This window comes from Spermophilus citellus, assembly GCF_964194105.1.
Source record: "Spermophilus citellus genome assembly, chromosome: 2".
Taxonomy (NCBI): domain Eukaryota; kingdom Metazoa; phylum Chordata; class Mammalia; order Rodentia; family Sciuridae; genus Spermophilus; species Spermophilus citellus.
Genome location: NC_138183.1, coordinates 8,117,255 through 8,135,171, shown reverse-complemented (window position 1 = coordinate 8,135,171; position 17,917 = coordinate 8,117,255). Strand labels below are relative to the sequence as shown.

At 54.9% G+C, this 17,917-nt stretch overlaps 1 protein-coding gene across 1 annotated transcript in view; it reads right to left on the bottom strand.

The window, feature by feature from the left end:
- The window catches only part of NIBAN2 (niban apoptosis regulator 2), a 48,413-nt gene extending 31,956 nt beyond the window's left edge, over positions 1-16,457 (bottom strand). The window contains exon 1 of the mRNA XM_081280825.1: positions 16,267-16,457. Coding sequence (XP_081136951.1) covers positions 16,267-16,321 — 55 coding nt within the window. The 5' untranslated portion in view covers positions 16,322-16,457. The remainder of the gene's footprint in view (positions 1-16,266) is intronic.
- Between the last annotated feature and the right edge of the window lie 1,460 nt (positions 16,458-17,917).

The window sequence follows — 17,917 nt, the reverse complement described above, 5'->3', positions numbered from 1 at the left end:
GCCCAACCCAAAGGGAAAGCTAAAGAGTGACACACAGCCCCATTTCACCAGCCAAGGGCCCTCTAATGCCAAGGTCCTTTCACTGAGTCCAAGGCAGGTTTCTTCCCAAGCTCCTTCAGGGCCCAAGAGTCCTCCCTGCCCACCCCACCCCCTACCACCACCCCACCAAGTCAGGGAGGGAGAGACAGGGAAAGGGAGGAGGGAGATGAGCCAATATGAAAATTCCCTTGTGGGCCCGCAGCCGGGGCAGCAGGAAACCCAACCGCAGGCTTCGATGAGAGGGACCCTTGGCACGGAGATGTGTACTCACACAGAAGATGGAAAGTTTATTCAATGGCAAGACTCCTTGGCCTGCCACTCTGGGCTGGGCCAGCGGTGACACAGGCCCTGTACCATCCTTAGGTCACTCCAGCTCTGGGTCTCCCAGAGCTCGAGAGGAGCCGGGAGAGAAGGGAGGACAGATCCCCAGGGGTCCTGCTAGCCTCCGGCCAGCTGTTCCAGGCACCTGCATGACCCCCCGCTGGTCTTCACAGGAGACCCTGCTCAGCCAACAGGCTCCAAGTTTCTGCGTCTGCTTCCTGTGGGAGGGGGATGGGCTCAGAGTCTCCCTGTCACTGGGCAGTGAAATGGGTGGTGATGCAGGGCTCTGGATGACCTGGGGCCGGCCCTCTGCCCTTCTTGGCTACCCTCTTTTCTATCCAGTGAAGGGGATGGACACCATAGAACTAGACCTTCTGGGCCCTGACACCCTCTAACCATGACATAAGACAATGTCCCTTCCTACCATGGTGGCAAGACCAGGGAGCTCCATTGTTGAGCCTTGATCAAACTGATCCTGAGTTCTACATGTCGGCCTAGGATGTGGCAAGGCACCATACTTGACTGTCACCAGCCCTCTATGTAGGTCAGAAGTCCGTTAGTCATTAGCACAACTTGGCTTTAAGCAATTCAATGAGACCCTGTCTCTAAATAATAATTTAAAAAACTACAACTTGGTTTTAATGATTCATTTGTGCAGGGCTCTGTGGCGCACACCTGTAATCCCAGTGACTTGGGAGGCTGAACAATTGCACATTCAAGGACTACCTCAGCAACTCAGCAAGGCTCCAAGCAACTTAGCGAGACCCTGTCTCAAAAAATAAGAAGGGCTGGGGAGGTGGCTCAGTGGTTAAGTGCCCCTGGATTCCATCCATGGTACCAAAAATCATAACAATAATTCATTTGTGTCCACTTTGCCCATGAGGACAGGGATCCTTGCTGATGTCTCCTTCATGACATATTCCCAGCACCTGGCACGTAACTATTTGTCCTCTGACTGTGTGGTCACACTAGGTGTTGTAAAACAGGAGGCGCCTGCCATTTCCCAGAAGGTCAACTCCAGTGGGGACAGACCTGCCCAACCCCGGGGGCAGGGTTAACTCAGGGCTTCCCAGTCCCTGTACTGCCCAACAGGCAGGGCTCTTCCTGCCCAGGATGAGGTCTGAGCTGGCCAGGCCACCCAAGGTCTCACATCAGCTTCAGAAAAGGTCACCACCTGCCGTGTCTGCTCAGGCCATCACCTAAGCTCAGATTCTCAGCTTCCTCTTCCTGCTAGATTGTGTCAGGTGACCCTGCACCTGCAGAGAGACTGGGAAACTGGAGCAGGGCCACTCCCACACAGCAGCCTCCTGTCCCCTCCGGGCTGGGCAAGTCAAAAAGCCTGGGTCTGTGGAGGCTCACCTGGGCCAGCACATCACTCTGCTTCTATAGCCCTAGGGGAAGGGAAGCCAGGACCCCCACCCTTCAAAGGGACAAATATCCCTTTGAAAAAAACTACCAAGCATCATGCATGTGGGAGATACTGCCGCCATGGCGAGAATCACATGCCGATTTCGGGCAATTTTTGTTTCCCCAGTACCCAAGATCTCTGCTTGGGACCCTCGCAGAGGTCCTCTGCCTGAACCGCATCCTCCTCGTCCTCTACGGTCTCAGCCTAAAGGGCCTTCAGATCCAGGTTAGCATAGCTCCAGGGCTCCTCAAGACCCCCTCAGTCCCCAACTCTAGGGGTGTTCCATGCCAGCTATGTCTTCCCCAGAGAGAAGTCCTCGGGAGAGTGAGCGTCAATGGCCACCTCCTCATCCAGCCTCCTAGTTCTGGCACATGACTGACACTGAGCAGGCACTTGAACGACTGATTAATCGAGGCATTAATTCCCATGGACTGAAGCTGCAACCCAGCATTATTTACAACAAAACTCTGAAACAACCGAGAGCAGCAGTGCACGCCTGTAATCCCAGCAGCTCGGGAGGCTGAGGCAGGAGGATTGCAAGTTCAAAGCCAGCCTCAGCAATGGCAAAGTACTAAGCAACTCAGTAAGACCCTGTCTCTAAATAAAATATAAAATCGGGCTGGGGATGTGGCCCAGTGGCTGAGTATGCCTGAGTTCAATCCCTAGTGCCAAAAAAAAAAAAAAAAACCAAACCTGAAACAATCCTCCTGCCTGACAGTATGGGGTTTGGCTGAGCAAGTTAGACATAGAGCCAGGCACTGGGGCAACCCCTGTGATCCCAGTTCCAGGCTAGCCTCAGCAACTTAGCAAGACTCTGTCTCAAAAAAAAAAAAAAAAAAGAAAAGAAAAGAAAAAAGAAAAACTAAAAGGGCTGGGGATGTGGCTCAGTGGTAGAGCATCCTTGGGTTTGAAACCAGTGCTACAAAATAAATAAATACAATAGCATACTGGGGCATAATGGAATATTCTGTAGCCACTCAACAAGCTACAGGGGGACTTGTATCCTCACAGCTCACTCTTAAGGCAGAACAGATTATGCGTCAAGAAAATGCCTGAAAATCATGATTTCTGGGTGATAAGTTTATTGGACATTTTCATTTTCTTCCAACTATTTACCTGGATTTTCTAAAAAAAAAATTGGCCAGTAGAGATTGTTTCTGTAATAACAAAAACAAGAAGAAAGGGGGAAGCTCAAAGTTGAAAGGTCAAGCTGCCAGGGCTGCGAGGGCCTGACCTTTGGTGGGTGCTGGCAGGTGGGAGCCATGGCAGGTATATGAGGAAGGTCAGAGCTCACTGTCAAGAGCTCACTGTCATGATCTAATACCATGTTGTCACTTGAACCCACCCTTCCAGAGGCTCTCCAAGAGGGAAGCCCTGAGTGCTAGTGACAGGACCCCTGCGGGTGTTGGCTCTGAGCCAGGCACTGGGAAGTGCCCACTAAACGTGTCTTATTATTCTCCCCCATGGCAGCCAGGAAAGGTCCCTGCCAGAATCCAGGCAGCAAGTGCGTGAGAAGGGCTCCCCACTGGGACGCCTTGCCCGGCACTGCACGCTGCACCCCCATCTCACGGATGGGCAGCTCCTCCCATCACTGGCCAGTTACCCACCTCTGGTGGCCAAAATCTCTTGTCCTTTGAGACTCATCTCTAACATTCCCCTTCTAGAATCTTCCCTGCCCTCTCCTCTTTCCCTGCCCTGAGCTTACAACCCTGAGGGTCTCGTCAGGCTGGCCTGACTCAGATCCTGGAACCAGAAAACTTGAATTGTTTCCCAAAATATAGTCAATAAGGCGTCAGTGTTGTTTTTAATTTTTTTAATTTAATATATTCAAAAATAAAAATAAAAAGGAGAGTGATAACGAAGAAAATTTCTTAAATAATCCATTATCCTGCTATGCCCAAATAATCATTTTGGTTAAACTCCTTTTTTTTTTTTTCCCTGTGTCTTTACAGACACATACATTTTCAGACAGAGGAAACTGCATCTTCCCTTTCAATGGCTACACACCGGGCTGGGGACATAGCTCAGTGGCTGAGCACTTGCCCAGCACACGGAAGGCCCTGGCTGGGTTCCAGCCTCAGCACGAAGATACGCTGTTTCCCACTTCCCTCTGAATTCACCAAAGCCAGGAATGTAATTATTTGATTGCATATCAATAGGGTAAATTCCCTAAGTACAGTGGCCAGGAGGGTTTCGCCCAGGTATCAGGGCCCATTTCTGCTAACAGAAGTGGGGTTGAGGAGGGGAGGGACCATCTCCTCAGACCACCAGTTCCTGCCTAGCCTTTAGAAGGACCCACTGTAGCCCGCACAGTGGCTCACGCCTATGATCCCTGCAACTTGGAGGCTGAGACAAGAGGACTGCAAGTTTGAGGTCAGCCTCAGCAGCTTAGCAAGACCCTGTCTCAAATTAAGTAGAAGGAAGAGGACCCAAGGCATCAGCCACAGCAGCTCTGTATTCCAGAGTTCTGTCTAGGGACGCACAACAGACCTGGCTGTGCACTGCAGTAGAGTAAACCCAGACAACGGCTGGCCTACCCTGGAGCCCTGTGTGGGAGCAGCAGCACAGCCCCTGTCACAGCACCTCGGAGAGGGTGACAAAGAGCCCACACCCTAACAATCCCAGCAGAATCCAGGCCAGAAGAGCCTCTTCTGCAACAGGGAACAAATAACGGGCATTGCTGGGAAGGTCCCCTGGGACTGTGAACTCTCTAGAAAGGTGTCATGTCTTCATCGCAATCTGCCCTCCCATAATTAAGTCGTTCGTGACTGGCTGGTGACTACTGGACTCTCCCCATGCTGGGCCAGGGATGCTACTCGGGCAGGGCCCAACCAAACTTGGTTTGCCCCTGTGCCTGACACCTATGAGTCAACAGGAGTGCCAGGACCAGGGCCCAGGGTCCTTTCCCCTGCCTGTTACAAGAGGGCCTCAACCACGAACAGAGGGGTCCAATGCCCCAGGGAGAGTCAGCTGGCCTTCGCCCTGGCCTCCCCCTCTGGGCTCAAGGAGGAGAACAAAGGGCTCAAAGCCAGCGAGTCACGTTGTGTGAGGAAGGAAGCCCTGTGTGGCTGCGCGGCTGGGCCCTGCGGTCTCAGACCCAGCGAGACCCACACCGCTCCTCCCGATGGGCAGAGGGGAAGTCTGAGCTCCTATGCCTGCCCCAGTGCTCGGTCACCATGACCCCCACACAAACTGCACCTACCGGGGAGCTGGGGGGACACAGGGACCTGCTGTAGCGTTTATTCATTCATTCACTGCTAGGAATTAAAACAACTCACACTAATAAACGTTTGGAACAGTCCTCTACTGTGGCGCGTTTACTATGCTCCAAGCGCATCATGTAGTAACCTTTACAACCAGGGAAGTGTCATTATCATTCCCATTTTATAGCTCATGAAACTAAGGCACGAGGAGCTACAGTAACCGCCTAGAGGCACTTGGCCAGTCGCCCAGCGAGCTCCCACTGTCCTGGGACCCAGCCCTCAGGTGCTCAGATGGTTCACTCTGACTAGTGAGGTCCCTTCACTACCAGCAGGTCTCACCAACTCCTCCATTGAACCACTAGGGAAACTGAGGCCCAGAGTGGGGACAGGGGTCCCCCCAAGACTGCACAGGCCTGAGACCAGGTGGTCTCCCATCCACAGAGCTGGACTCTAGACCCATCCAGGAGACTGCAGGAAGTGGGAGGGAGGGTGGGGGCTTGGTCCCTAATTGCACAGGAAGTCGGCTGGGCCCTACTCAGGCTTGAGGGATCCAGGCCAGGAGAGCTGCCCAGCCCCCAGGCTGCAGGCAGAACCCAGAGCAGCTTCTCTCAGATTGCACCACAATCTCAACAGGAAAACAGGAAAGCCGAGACAGCACAGCTCGGTCCAGCCTGAATTGGGGGTTTAGCCTTCCAGGCCCGGGCAGACTATAGGGTCACTGAGAAAGCAACCCCTTTGCTCCAAGGAGGGGCGCCTGCCTCTGGCCAAAAAGAAATGAAGATCTTCTGAGATCCCAGCTGGCCTCAGGTCGGGGCAAGAGAAAGGCCTTGCTTATTCACCCCCACTTTGAAATGGGGAAACTGAGACCTAGAGGGGAGCCGCACCTTGACCAAAGTTACCCAATGAGCTGCAACTGTCCCAAGCTGAGCCCAGAGGGCTGTCCCAGTGGTCAGCCTGCGGGGTGGGGCCCATTCCCAGAAGGGAAGGCCTGCCATCTCCCCCTCCCCTTTTCCTGGCAGCCTTAAATATGGGAGTGGGGGTGGAGAGGAGAGGCTCTGGCTATTTTTAACCAGACACAGCACCTCGCTGTCTGCTGTGGACAGGCCTGGGCTGTGTCCTCACACACAGGGCTGGTGTCCTGGGCTGTGTCCTCACACACAGGGCTGGTGTCCTGGGCTGTGTCCTCACACACAGGGCTGCTTCTCTCACCGAGGGCTTGTTTGTTTACTCGGTTTTCAAAATTATAACCTTGGCAGCCCCTCCCAGCCCAGCCAGGCCTCCTGACCCTGCCTTTGTTGTCTGGGCTGGTCCATCGGGGCCTCGTGCTGGGGTGGGGAGTCCTGGTCCCCTGCAGTATCTAAGGTCCTGGGCCTGCCCTTTCCTTTCTCTGGCCTCTGCTGACCAATAATGACATACAGGCGGGGCTGCTTAGAGGACTTCAAAGGGGCCTTCCTGGCTGAGGAGGGGTCTGAGCCAGAGAAAGAAACTCAGCCACTGCCAATCAGCTGCCCCAAGCTCAAGGCCAGGGCCTGCGGCAGTCTTCTGCGAGCCCCTGTCATGCAAGTCACGCTCCCACGGCCCAGCAGGGCCCACCCTCCCCAAGCCTAAGCTCTGTTCTCTTTTCACCCCTTCACCTTCCAAAGAACACTATCCTCACCAAAAAAAAGGGTGGGGGGCAAAACTGAAACGTAACTGTCAGCGGGCTCCCCTCCACCATGTCTGCATCACCCTTGAAACCCCTGCAGTCCAGGGCCAATGCCACATGGCTCCCCAAGAACACAGCTAAAGCACAACTGCCATTTATAGAGGCCAGGAACTATGTATGGCATCTTCCAGAACCTTCCAACGACTCAGGCAGGGACACCAGTCCCATCTTACTTCTGACAACAGGGGCTCTGAGGAGAAGAGCAACTGGCCCAAGGCCACACATGTCCCCTGCAGGAACCCTGTGGCCACCCAGCTAGGGCCAGGCACTCTCTTGAGCAGGGCTGAGTGCAGAAACCCAACCCAGGCTCGTCAGTGTCTCTGTAACACAAAGCACAGCTCACCCGGCTGGATGGAACTTTCTCGGCCAGCACTAGTTCCATGCAAGCAGGGCTCAGGTCACTGCTTCATCCCCAGGGCACAATCCTGCCTTCAGAACGAGTTCCTCCTTCGACAGCAAGGCCACCTCACGCAACAGACATCTGTCCTACCTGCTCTGTGCCTTCGACTCAGCCCTAGGCCTGTGGGAAGGCAAAGTGAGGAGGAGGGGCAGATGGGCAGAGGACTTGCCACAAGGTTACCGGGCATCAACTTGGGGCACCTGCTTCCCAGTCAGCACCACTCAAAGGGCTCCTGGTAGGTGAGGAAGAAAATTGGGATTTGCATTTTACAAATCACAATTCCTTCTTCCTCTGCCTCCTGGATGCCGGGGTATCGATGGGTCCCCCTCTTGCAGGTGGACCCTGCACCCAGCGCTCTGCTCCAGGCCCTACATGGTTGAAGGGGAGTAATAAGGGACTGAACCCAGTGCAACTACCACTGAGCTACATCTCCAGCCCTATTTATTTATTTATTTATTTGTTTATTGATTCTGGGGGTTGAAACCAGGAGCAATTGACCACTGAGCCACATCCCCAGCCCTATTTTGGATTTTATTTAGAGACAGGGTCTCACTGAGTTGCTAAGTGCCTCGCTAAGTTGCTGAGGCTGGCTTTGAATTTGTAATCCTCCTGCCCCAGCCTCCAGAGTCACTGGAATGACAGGTGTGCACCACCACACCCAGCTTCCTTTTTATTTTGAGACAGGGTATCGCTAAATTGCTGAACCTGTCCTCCAACTTGTGATCATTCTGTCTCAGCCACACCCTACACTTCTGATGTCCCCCAGAGGCGGGGCTCCCTCAATCAGTGTCCTACTGCGGACCTCTACACCACATTAATAACACCAGGAGCCGGTGTTTCCTGAAAAATCAAAGAGCTCAGCCACATCGTTTCACTGACCCTTCACAATGACCTAGCAGGACGAAGCTACTCTTATGCCTTTTACAGATGAGGAGCCTGAGGCCTGGAGAAAAGAGGGCATCTCCAGATCACAGGGTAATGGAGGCAGGAGTTCAAAACCAGGTTCTCAGATGCCAGCCCTCTTTCTCCTCCGCCCTTGGAAGGGAAGAAGGTTCTCAATCTCTGGCTGTCCAGGAAGACAGGATGCCTTCTCCCCTCACTGCAGGGGCAGAAACCAAGGCTTTGGGACCTGTCATCCCAGTGACTCCAGAGGCAGAGGCAGGAGGATCACAAGACTTTCATGGCCAGTCCGGGAAACTTAGTAAGACCCTTTCTCAAAAAGCAAAAAGGGCTAGGGGTGTGGTTCAGTGGTAAAGTACCCCTGGATTCAATCCCCTGCACTGAAAAATAACCCCGAATCCTGCAGGACCTGCCAGCCCTGCAGAGGATCCGTCAACCCTGTGGGCCAAAATTAACGGACATCAGACAACCCCCACGCTCAAGTCACGGTCAGAGGCCTGGTCACTCCATGCCCCATACATACAGGCCGCCTGACTCTGCCCCACCCCCACCTGCATGGCCCAGGCCTCCTCTCACCACTGGGGTCATCCCAGGGGAGGAGGAGCTGATCACACCCCCCCCCTTGTACCACTTCCGCCTGAAGCACTGGGGTGGGGGGGGGGCAGGACCCAGACACAGCCCTCTCCTGTCTAAGGCCAGCGCCAGGGCTCCCTCCACATCCCCATCCCTCTATCCTGGCAGGCGGGCCCACCCGCACCCACAGGGCCAGTCCCCTCTTAAACCTCGTCCTTTGAGAACAGTCCAGTCAGCCAGGAAGCACCACCCAGGGAGGAATCTGTGTGCCAGTGTCCCCAGCACAGGCCTGGCACAGGAAGGGCTCCGTAACATTTGGTTTTCAGTGCTGAGGATCCAACGTGGGCCTTGCCAATGCTGCACAAGTGCTCTGTCCTTCCCTGGGCTCCCAGGGCTCCCTCCCAGGGCTCCCGGCTACTCCTGAGTGGATGAAAGACCAACCACGCGCATCGATCGGGGCCAGAGCCCGTCACCCCCGAAGGCCTCACAGGCCTGCGCCCCTATTTCCACACAAGAACCCACCTACCTGCTCCTGGTCTCAGACAGCACCTTGAGACCCCTCGGAAAGGGTTTCAGAGGCAGAGAATTCTCAAGAGCAGAGGTTGGTCTTGAGGTCACAGATGAGGATAAAAGTCACAGAGAGGCATAAGCACTGGTCCAGTGTCACACAGCAAAGGGTCAATGGGACCAGGCTCAAGGTATATGGGTCTAATTCTGGACACGTGGCCAAGTTAGGGGTGTAGGGCTGTGCACTCCTACTTGTCTTTTCACCCTTTTCCTTCGTGACCTGCCCAGTGCCAGTGGATGAGGCTCTTGAACAGCTGTCTCGCTGTGTGACCTCAGCCATCTCTCGGCCCTGCAGGTACATGCTGAAAACAGGTGCTCAGGACCATAAGCAGGTGGTCCTCCAGTTGGGGCCTACCCACATTCCAAGGTGCAAGACAGGTGCTGGGCATGCCTGAGGGCTCAGGACAGACCTGGCGTATTTGCCTGGGTATCAAGTTTGCTCAGTAACAATCACAAAAACTGTCACTCATGGTATTTTTACCACCCACTACCGGCCCTGTGCTGCCTGTCCAGGGGCTGTCACACTTGATCCTTACACCCTCAGAAGATGGAACTGTCATCGTCTTTTACAGGGGAACCTGAAGCTCACAGAGGATCTGATCTGCCCCCAAACGTCAGTCCATCTGGTGGGAGAGCCAGGCTAGAGTCCGAGCCACCTGGCTGCGGAGCCTTGCCCCAGAGCTCCCATCCACTGTGTGGCCAGGCAGTCCCTTCAGCTCTATGAGCCTGGGCAGCACATCTCCAAAAGGGGACTAGACCCAGGGGGTGGAGTAGGTTCCCTCACAGGCGGGCACTTCCTGTTCTTCCAGTTTTAAAATCTGTGCGATCTTCTGTGCAGCTTCCCCGTGACTCAGGCCCCAAGACTCTACCAGGAGAGGAGCAGGCTCTGCCTCACCCTAGAGGGTTTTAAACCCAGGCCTCTGCCCTCCTCCCTGCCCAAGCCCAGCTGCAGAAAACCCCTCTTCCTCAGGCAGGGAAGTGGACGGGGTGGGGCAGGGGAAGGAAAACCAGCTCAGGAATTTCTGCGGCCACAGGGATGATGCTTCATCCTGCTGCGAAGAGACCAAGCTGAATGAGTCACGGGCTCTGACTGCGGGGAGAAGGGGGGCGAACTGAAGGAAAACAGGACCCGGCAAATAGACTGTGCACCTCACGCTGAGTAATACCGGGTGGGATGTGTTCACGCACCTACGGGAGCCTCTGACACACAACAACGCTCTGCTCCCACTCGGTTCCTACTCAGCCCTTCCTCCTCCTCCCTCCCTAGGCCACATCTGCTCTCTTAGGGGCCTTTTCCACATTGACCCCCACCTGATCCATTTGGGTACCAGGAGCTATAGGCCACAGTGGTGCATGGCTTCAGTGCCTTAGGCCTGAAACACCCTCCCTAGTCCTGGCCTGCCACGGACATGAGAATTCAATGAGACAATCCAGGCACAGAGTAAGTGCTCAGTTAAAGGAAAGTTAGTATTATCTTATGAGTAAGGAAAATATCGATTCATGGTGACATCCCAATCCTAACTGCTAAATGTGAGATTTATTTTTGAGCTGGTAAAAGGTTGCCCCTAAGGTTGCCACCTGCCTGCTTTGTGGGATGCCTGGAAGTCCCGATCTGCCTACCCCCTATACACTAAAAAAGTGGATCAGGAGGCTGGGGATGTAGTTTAGCAGTAGAGCACTTGTCTATCATGTGCTAGGTCCTGAGTTCCACCCCCAGCACCACACACACACACACAAAGACAGCTAGTCTAGGTTATCACTCAGAGCCTGACGACTGCCCCTCCCCACTCCATCAACCACCACCCTCAGACAGGAAATGCATCAGTCCCCGCGTGCCACAGGCCAGGGAAGCAGCTACTGGACATGGGTCCACGTCCCCAGCTCATGGCAGCTGCTTTAAGCCACTAGCTCTAAAAGGACGCTCAGAGGTGTCCAGGGCTCCCTCAAAATGTCCAGAGGGGTGGACACAGGGGAGGCAGAGTGGGTCTTCACCATGTCCTTCTGCAGCAGGGAGGATGGCCAGCACCACAAAGCAGACAAACACCGAGACTCCGCCTGCCCCAGAAACCAACATGGAAGAGAACCAATAACCAGCATTTGGGGAAAAGCTAAGAAAATGCCTGTCTATCCTGAGATGAAATAAGATCCAGCATCCAGAGTGTTTCCAGGGAGGCTCGAAGGACCTGGGAGAGATGTTTATTACAAATCGTTTAGAAAAGAAGCAAGATCCAGCCTTGAGTCACAGTCTCAGCAACATATAAAATAAACTCAGGAGGGAAATACTACAAGAGGGGAGAGGCGGCAGGGCGGGGTGAGCGGCTCCTCTCCTCTCTCCCGCAGCAGGGAGGGCAGCCAGCCACGTTTGAGTTGAGAAAGGTCTCTTTTGGCATCCTGTGTGGGAAGGCCTGGGGCTGAGGCGGGAGGCCCCCAGGAGGTCAGAGCTCAGGCCAGGGCAGTAGGAGAGGAACAGAGTAGAGGACTTCAGGAGACTGGATGAGGGTCAAAGCCAACAAAAGGGCTTATGTAAGACTGGGCCCCAGGGAGCCAGGTCCCCAGACACTTCACTCCAGGGGCTGACCCAGACCTTGGCAGGGGGCAGCCTGGGCACTGCTTCCCCTCCAGGCCTCTCTGCAAAGCCCAGGAAGCCCCACACCAGGGCAGGGGTGGCCCTGAAAGCAGAACAGCATCCCTTTTCTTCTGGCAACTGTAGCCACTCCCACATGTGGAGAAGGAGATTTTTTAAAATCAATTTGGAAAAAGTCATTATTTGTTTTACTCAATAAATAAACAGGATACCTTTTTCCTCTTATCCAGTGGTCAAAAGGGGCTGGAGATCTAGTTCAGTGGCAGAGCACTTGCCTGGCCATGGGTTCCATCAAGTGACAATACTGAGGTTTGTCTGGCAAGAGGGTCTTCCCCACCTTTTCAAAGGCTCTGTGTCAATATATCAAAATGTTTCCCGGGAGTTCCATTTTGAGGCATGATACCAGCTTCTTGTGCAGGATATTTACAAAGAGGCTCAAGCCACACCCTGCGCATATTAGCAAAGGACGACCCAACGCCAATTACCAGGGGCTGGCTACATAAACCACCCCGGCACACGGACCCACCACTGAAGAAAGGGGCAGGCTTGTGTATCCCACGTGGGAAGATGTCCACAATTTACCCAGTGGAAAAAAGTCAAACCACAGAAACACAGAATAGAATCTCCTTTGTAAACAAGGCTCTGTGAATGAGTGCACACCGGGAAAGGTATGTTTGGAATCGGTGACAAGCCAAACAAATCATTTCTTCCCAGGGAAGGATGCATGAGAAGGAAGATGGAGGAGCTCCCATTTAGGGGTTTTTGTTTTTGTTTTTTGGTACTGGGAATTGAACCCAGAGGCACCTAACCACTGAGCCACATCCCCAGCCTTTTTTAATATTTAATTTAGAGTCAGGGTCTTGCTCAGTTACTAAGGGCCTTGCTAAATTGCTGAGGTTGGCTTTTGAACTCAATCCTCCTGCCTCAGCCTCCTGACCACTGGGATTACCGTGGAGCTGGATCCCCAACCACCACGCCCGGTGAAGCGCTCCTATTCCACCTTCCCAGCCTCCGTTGCTGCATGCATTACTTTTGCAATAAGACAAAGGTTGCCTGGAGTCTGGAGGACTGTGGGGAAAGGACGGAGACTGCCCCTGGGTGCAGAGCTTGTTTTATGGGTGTTGAAAATGTTCTAAAATTGAGTGTGGCGACGGTTGCACAATCATCAATATACTAAAAACCACTGAATTGTACAGTTTCAGTGGGTGGATTGCACACTATGTGAATTATGTCTCAATAAAGCTGCTATTAAAAAAGAAAAGACCTAGCCAGGGGAAAGGTGAGACCTGCAGAGAGGCGGACCACAGAAGCACAGGTGCTAGGAATGCCCACCCTCTCAGGGATAAACCTTGCAAACCTTACAGAGTATGTGGGGTGGGCTGAGTCCTCCGGGTTGTCCCAGACACAGAAAGGGATTCCCCCAACCCAGATAATGCCAGGTGTCCTACTAGGGACACAGTCCCCAACCCTCACCCAGTCACCTGTGGCATCTTACTTTATGTAGCTCAAGTCATTTGCATAGAATCCCTCAGACAGCTCGGGACCCCCCATAAAAGGGCCCAAAGGGAAAGAGTAGGCTGTCCTAATCCAGCCACCTGTATAAGTTCTAGCTCGTGCCACTCATCATATGCCTTAGCATCTGGACCAGCTCCAAAGAGCCCACATCACTCACACTTTTTGCCAAGGCTGAAGGAACATAGCAGTCAAGGCTTCCAAAAACCCAGGCGGATTCTCAAATCCAGGGATCTGCCCACCTGACTCTAGGAATTGAATGAACAAACCTCTGAGAAACCACAGCTACGACACTAGCCCCTTGCCCTGCTCCCTGAGAACCCACTTACACAAAGTAAAATGCAAGTTCAAAGACAGTAGCAACTGTTTGCTGAGAGATTCCTAAGCCCCCAGCACTAGGCTGAGCTTCTTACCTGCTTTATCACATTAAGTCCTCCCAGGTGTGCCTAGCAGGTAGCTACTATTATTGTTCCCATTTTATAGATAAGAAAACTGAGACTGAGATGCTGGCCCAAGGTCAGGCCAACTAAGGCTTGGTGAAGTCTATATTGGGGCCTTGAGCTGGCTGAGTCTGGAGATTTCTTGAGAAAATTTGAAATGGTTAGGCCCTAGAGCTGAATGGAACTTTGGTCTTCGGTGGCACACAGCTCTGGAAACCAAGGCCCAGATGCCTGAGGGCTCCCAGGCCAGGACTCTTACTCAGGCCTGAGGGCTCCCAGGCCAGGACTCTTCCCTCTCCCTTACTAGGTAGGAGGTAACCATCCTGGGACAGCTCCAGGGCTGCTGGTGCAGGAACAAGCCCCTGCCTGCCAGAGGCTTTGAAATCTCAGGATGAAAGGTGCAAAAACAGCAGGGTGGGCAGGGGCAGGCCTGACCTCTGCCAGGACTTGCAGGCTGGCATTCACCTGCACCTGCTCGGGGCAGGCGTAAGGCGGCAGGCCAAGCCACAGCTACCCAACAGGCCTGGGAGCTCAGGGCACTGTGGGAAGGCATGTTCCCAGAGGTGACATTTCTACAGGGGCCGTCCCAGGTAGGGAGGGATCCGGAGTTCTAATTGTCTGCTCTGGAAGTACCCACTGCTCTGTTAGCTGGTCGAGGCGGGTGCACAGATGGCTGGAGGTGGCAAAGGTTGGCCTCATTCCTCTCCAGTAGATTTCCAGGGCAGCTGTTTCCTCTGGCTCCCCTCCCAGCAGTCCCCTCCCCACCCCTGAACTTCAGGAGCCCCCTCAGGTGAGCCTGTCCGGAATCCGAGGCATGTGAAGAGTGTTATTAATAGCACTCAAGTGTTGGGAAGAGAGGCTGCAAACCTTATCCTCTCCAGCCTGGTAACAAACCCAGCCTTCTCCAGCAGCAGACACTTCACCTTCTGTGGCTGTCTCCACCCTGTAAGTGGCCAGGGGGACAGGGGGTGGCCTGGCAGCTCTCAGCCCAGGAGCTGGGAAGATGGGAGAGCTGAGCTGGGCTTGGAGAGAGGAAAAAAGCCCGCCAAAGAGCAGCACACCCCACCCAAGCCTGGTGAGGGGCCCCAACAGGAGGTCCTGAATGGAGGGACTGTTACTGAGCCCCAGGAGGTTGCCACCAACAGGAAAGCTCCGCCCAGGCCCTTCCTCCTTCCAGAGTCCAGGCCTCCTCCTGCAAGAGGCTTCCAGGACTTAACCCCCCCCACTGGTCGGAGGCTAAAGGGTCTGATTCATTTTATATCATCCCTGCCCCTGTGCCCAGCCCGGGCCTGGCACAAAAGAGAGTTCAGGCCACCAGCCAAAGGCTACAGTCCCTGGCAGGGCTCCTCCAGCACCTCCCTTGTGCCCAACCAGGGTGGGGACCTAGGGACTTGAGGTTAAGGAACACCTGGTCCTTACTCTTAAGGCGTCCTTGCTATCTAGAGAGGACAGAGAACATAGCTGAGAAACTCTACAGGGCATCCAGATAAATATACACAGACAGGGAACGCGGGGTCCACCAGACAGGCCAGCAACGGAGGCAAGAGAAACTCTCCTCTCTGTATGACCTGCCACCCAACTCACCTGTCACCCCAGTATCAGTGCCTCCTCTATGCCAGGCCATGTGCCAAGCAAGCTACATGAACTGGCTTATTTAGGTCTCTCAGCAGCCCATCATAAGGGTGTTACTGATCCCATTTCAAAGAGGTAAAAGCCAAGGTGCCAGGACATTAAGAAACTCGTCCAAGATGGAATGCCTGGGAAACAAGCGCTGGACTCCACCAGGGGCGGCCTCTCTGCATCAGAAGGGCAGCCAGAGCAGGGGTTCTCAGTCAGCCTGACAGTCTCACCCCATCTCCCATTCTCCAGGAGGAGCCCAGAACCCTGGGGCTTCCCCATGAGCTTTCTGGGCAGCTCCTTTCTGAGAAGGGGCCACAGAGCAGTGACAGGCTGAAAGCAGGACTGGCTGAAGGAAGGGGTTGCAGACTGGACCTGAAAGGACTGGCTCTGGCCTTGACCAGCCCATCCGGGCTGCTGCTGCCAGCAGAGCACCCTACAGAGTCTGAGTCAAAGGACAGAGACCCCACCCCCTCCAGCGAATCCCCACTAGTCCCACTGTCCGGATCTGTCCTGGGCCCTAGAGGGCCCTTCCCCTGGAAGCTTTAGCCACGTGTACTGGGGCTGGGGCCAGGGCGAGCTGGGGCCAGGGCAGCTACGGAAAAGGGTCAGGACGATCTGGCTGTGTGGGGCAAATTCCAGACAGGGTACAGGGTGGGCTTGGAACGCTGCTGGGCAGGGTGCGGGGACAGGATGCGACCCCTTCGATGCTCGATCTGGGGTAATGGGTGGGGGATCCTCAAAGCGGGCCCCACGGGAGTTACGGTAGTGAAGGCGGGGTCCTAGTCTCCTTAAGATGGAGAAGAGCTTAGAAGGGGACGAGAAGGGGTGCCCAGTCTCGGAGGGAACAAGACGAAGGACACGGTCCGCACCAGCTCCTGCCTGGCCTCAGGCCTGACTCTCGCAGGACCCTCCCGGGCCAGGACGGCGGGGCCCGGTGGGGGCGTGGCCCGGGGGCTCCCGGCGGAACCCCCCGCGCACGCTGCGCTTTCCTCACCTGCGATGTGCTGGCGCCGGGCGTCGTCCAGGTGCGTGGACAGCACGTCCCCCATGGCGAGGAGGAACCGCGGCCCGATCCGGCCGCCGCCAGTCGCTGCCCGCGCTGCTCAGACTGACGCCGCTGGCGCCATGGAGCCCGGTCCGCCCCGCCCCGCTCCCGCGCTCCGCTGAGCCGCCGCCCCGGCCACGGCCTCGGCTCCAGCTCCAGCCGCGTCGGCCCACCCGCCGCGGCCGCCTCGGCCTCCAGCCCCGCCCCCTGCCCCCCCGCGCCTGGCCCCGCCCCCGCCCCCGCCGCGGCAGGCGGGGCACCAGGCTGGGGACGCCGGGACCGCGGGAGACCCAGACAAAGACGATCCCTGAAAAGGACACCCCGGAGAGACCAGCAGAGCGCGCCCCGCACGGGACAGAAGCGAAGAAATGGGCTGGTGGGGGAATCTGAAAGAACGGGGTGCCGGGGGCTGCAGCCGGGATCTCTCCCCTCCCCTCCTCGCGCTGCTGGATGGGCACGCCTGGGCCTACGTGCCGGAATTCGGCTTTTGCGCCGCTGCACTGCTGCTGCGGCCCCCTGTCCCTCCAGCAGCCACTCGCTTTCAAAGTTCCCTGGCCTTGACCCGACCTACCCCAGAAGGTGTGCCTGCCTGTCTTGCACAATAGCTAAGGACGGAAATGGGGCGGGGGACGCGGAGGGCTGGGACCCAAAGGCACCAGGAAGCCAGTGCCAGGAGAGGATTCTTCCAATCCAGCATATGGACATTTCATTTAAGAGGCAGTTTGTGGGACAGGACAGATTAGAAATGGAAAAAGTAATAGCACTTTACAGTTTGCAAAAGACTGTGGGAATGAAAAGCCAGGAGCTGGCATGGACTTTGGATCTTCGACTGTGGGGCTGGGCATGGGTGGGTCACTAGTAACTAAGGAATGCGTTTCAGTTTCAGGACTGCCCAAGGACATGGAGGAGTAGACTGGGGTGACAGAGGCCTGCCTTGGCTGCTGATGCTCAGGTCTGCCCTGTGTCCTTGTCAAGGGCCATCAAGTTGCTACTTGCTTATCCCCAGTGACTGAGCACTCACCCCTTCTCTGTGCATTTCCACCCTGTCGTTGGACAGCTCCTACAGTCATTTTGGCATAAGGCAACAAATGATAACAGTGAACACTACTGGCACCAGTCCACACTGTGGACCCATTCATGCATCCAGTCACCAGTCATTCAGCAGGTAGAGGATAAACATCCATGTGCCATCCCCTCTGCAAGATGCTGGAAATGAAAAGGTGAGAAAGCCCAAGCTGCCCTACCCTCTGTGACCCTGGACAAGTGGCACTACCTATTTGAGCCTCACTTTCCTCCTCTGTCAACTAGGATTAAGGAGGCATGGTTGGAAAATTAAATGAGATAACACAGTGCCTCGTGTTATCTCATTTAACACGTGTTATCTGGGCATGGTGCCTGGCATATGGCTGGTCATCTCTCAATAAACAGAACTGTCATTCTACTATTCCTCACGGTCCCTGCCCTCAAGAACGTAGAGAAACTTGAGGAAGGAGCAGAACATTCTGTTTTGAGGACAGTCACAGAGGGTAGTACCAGAGCTAAAAGTTGAAAAAACAAGAATTGTGGCAGCAGATACCAGGAAACAGTATTCCAGAGAGAG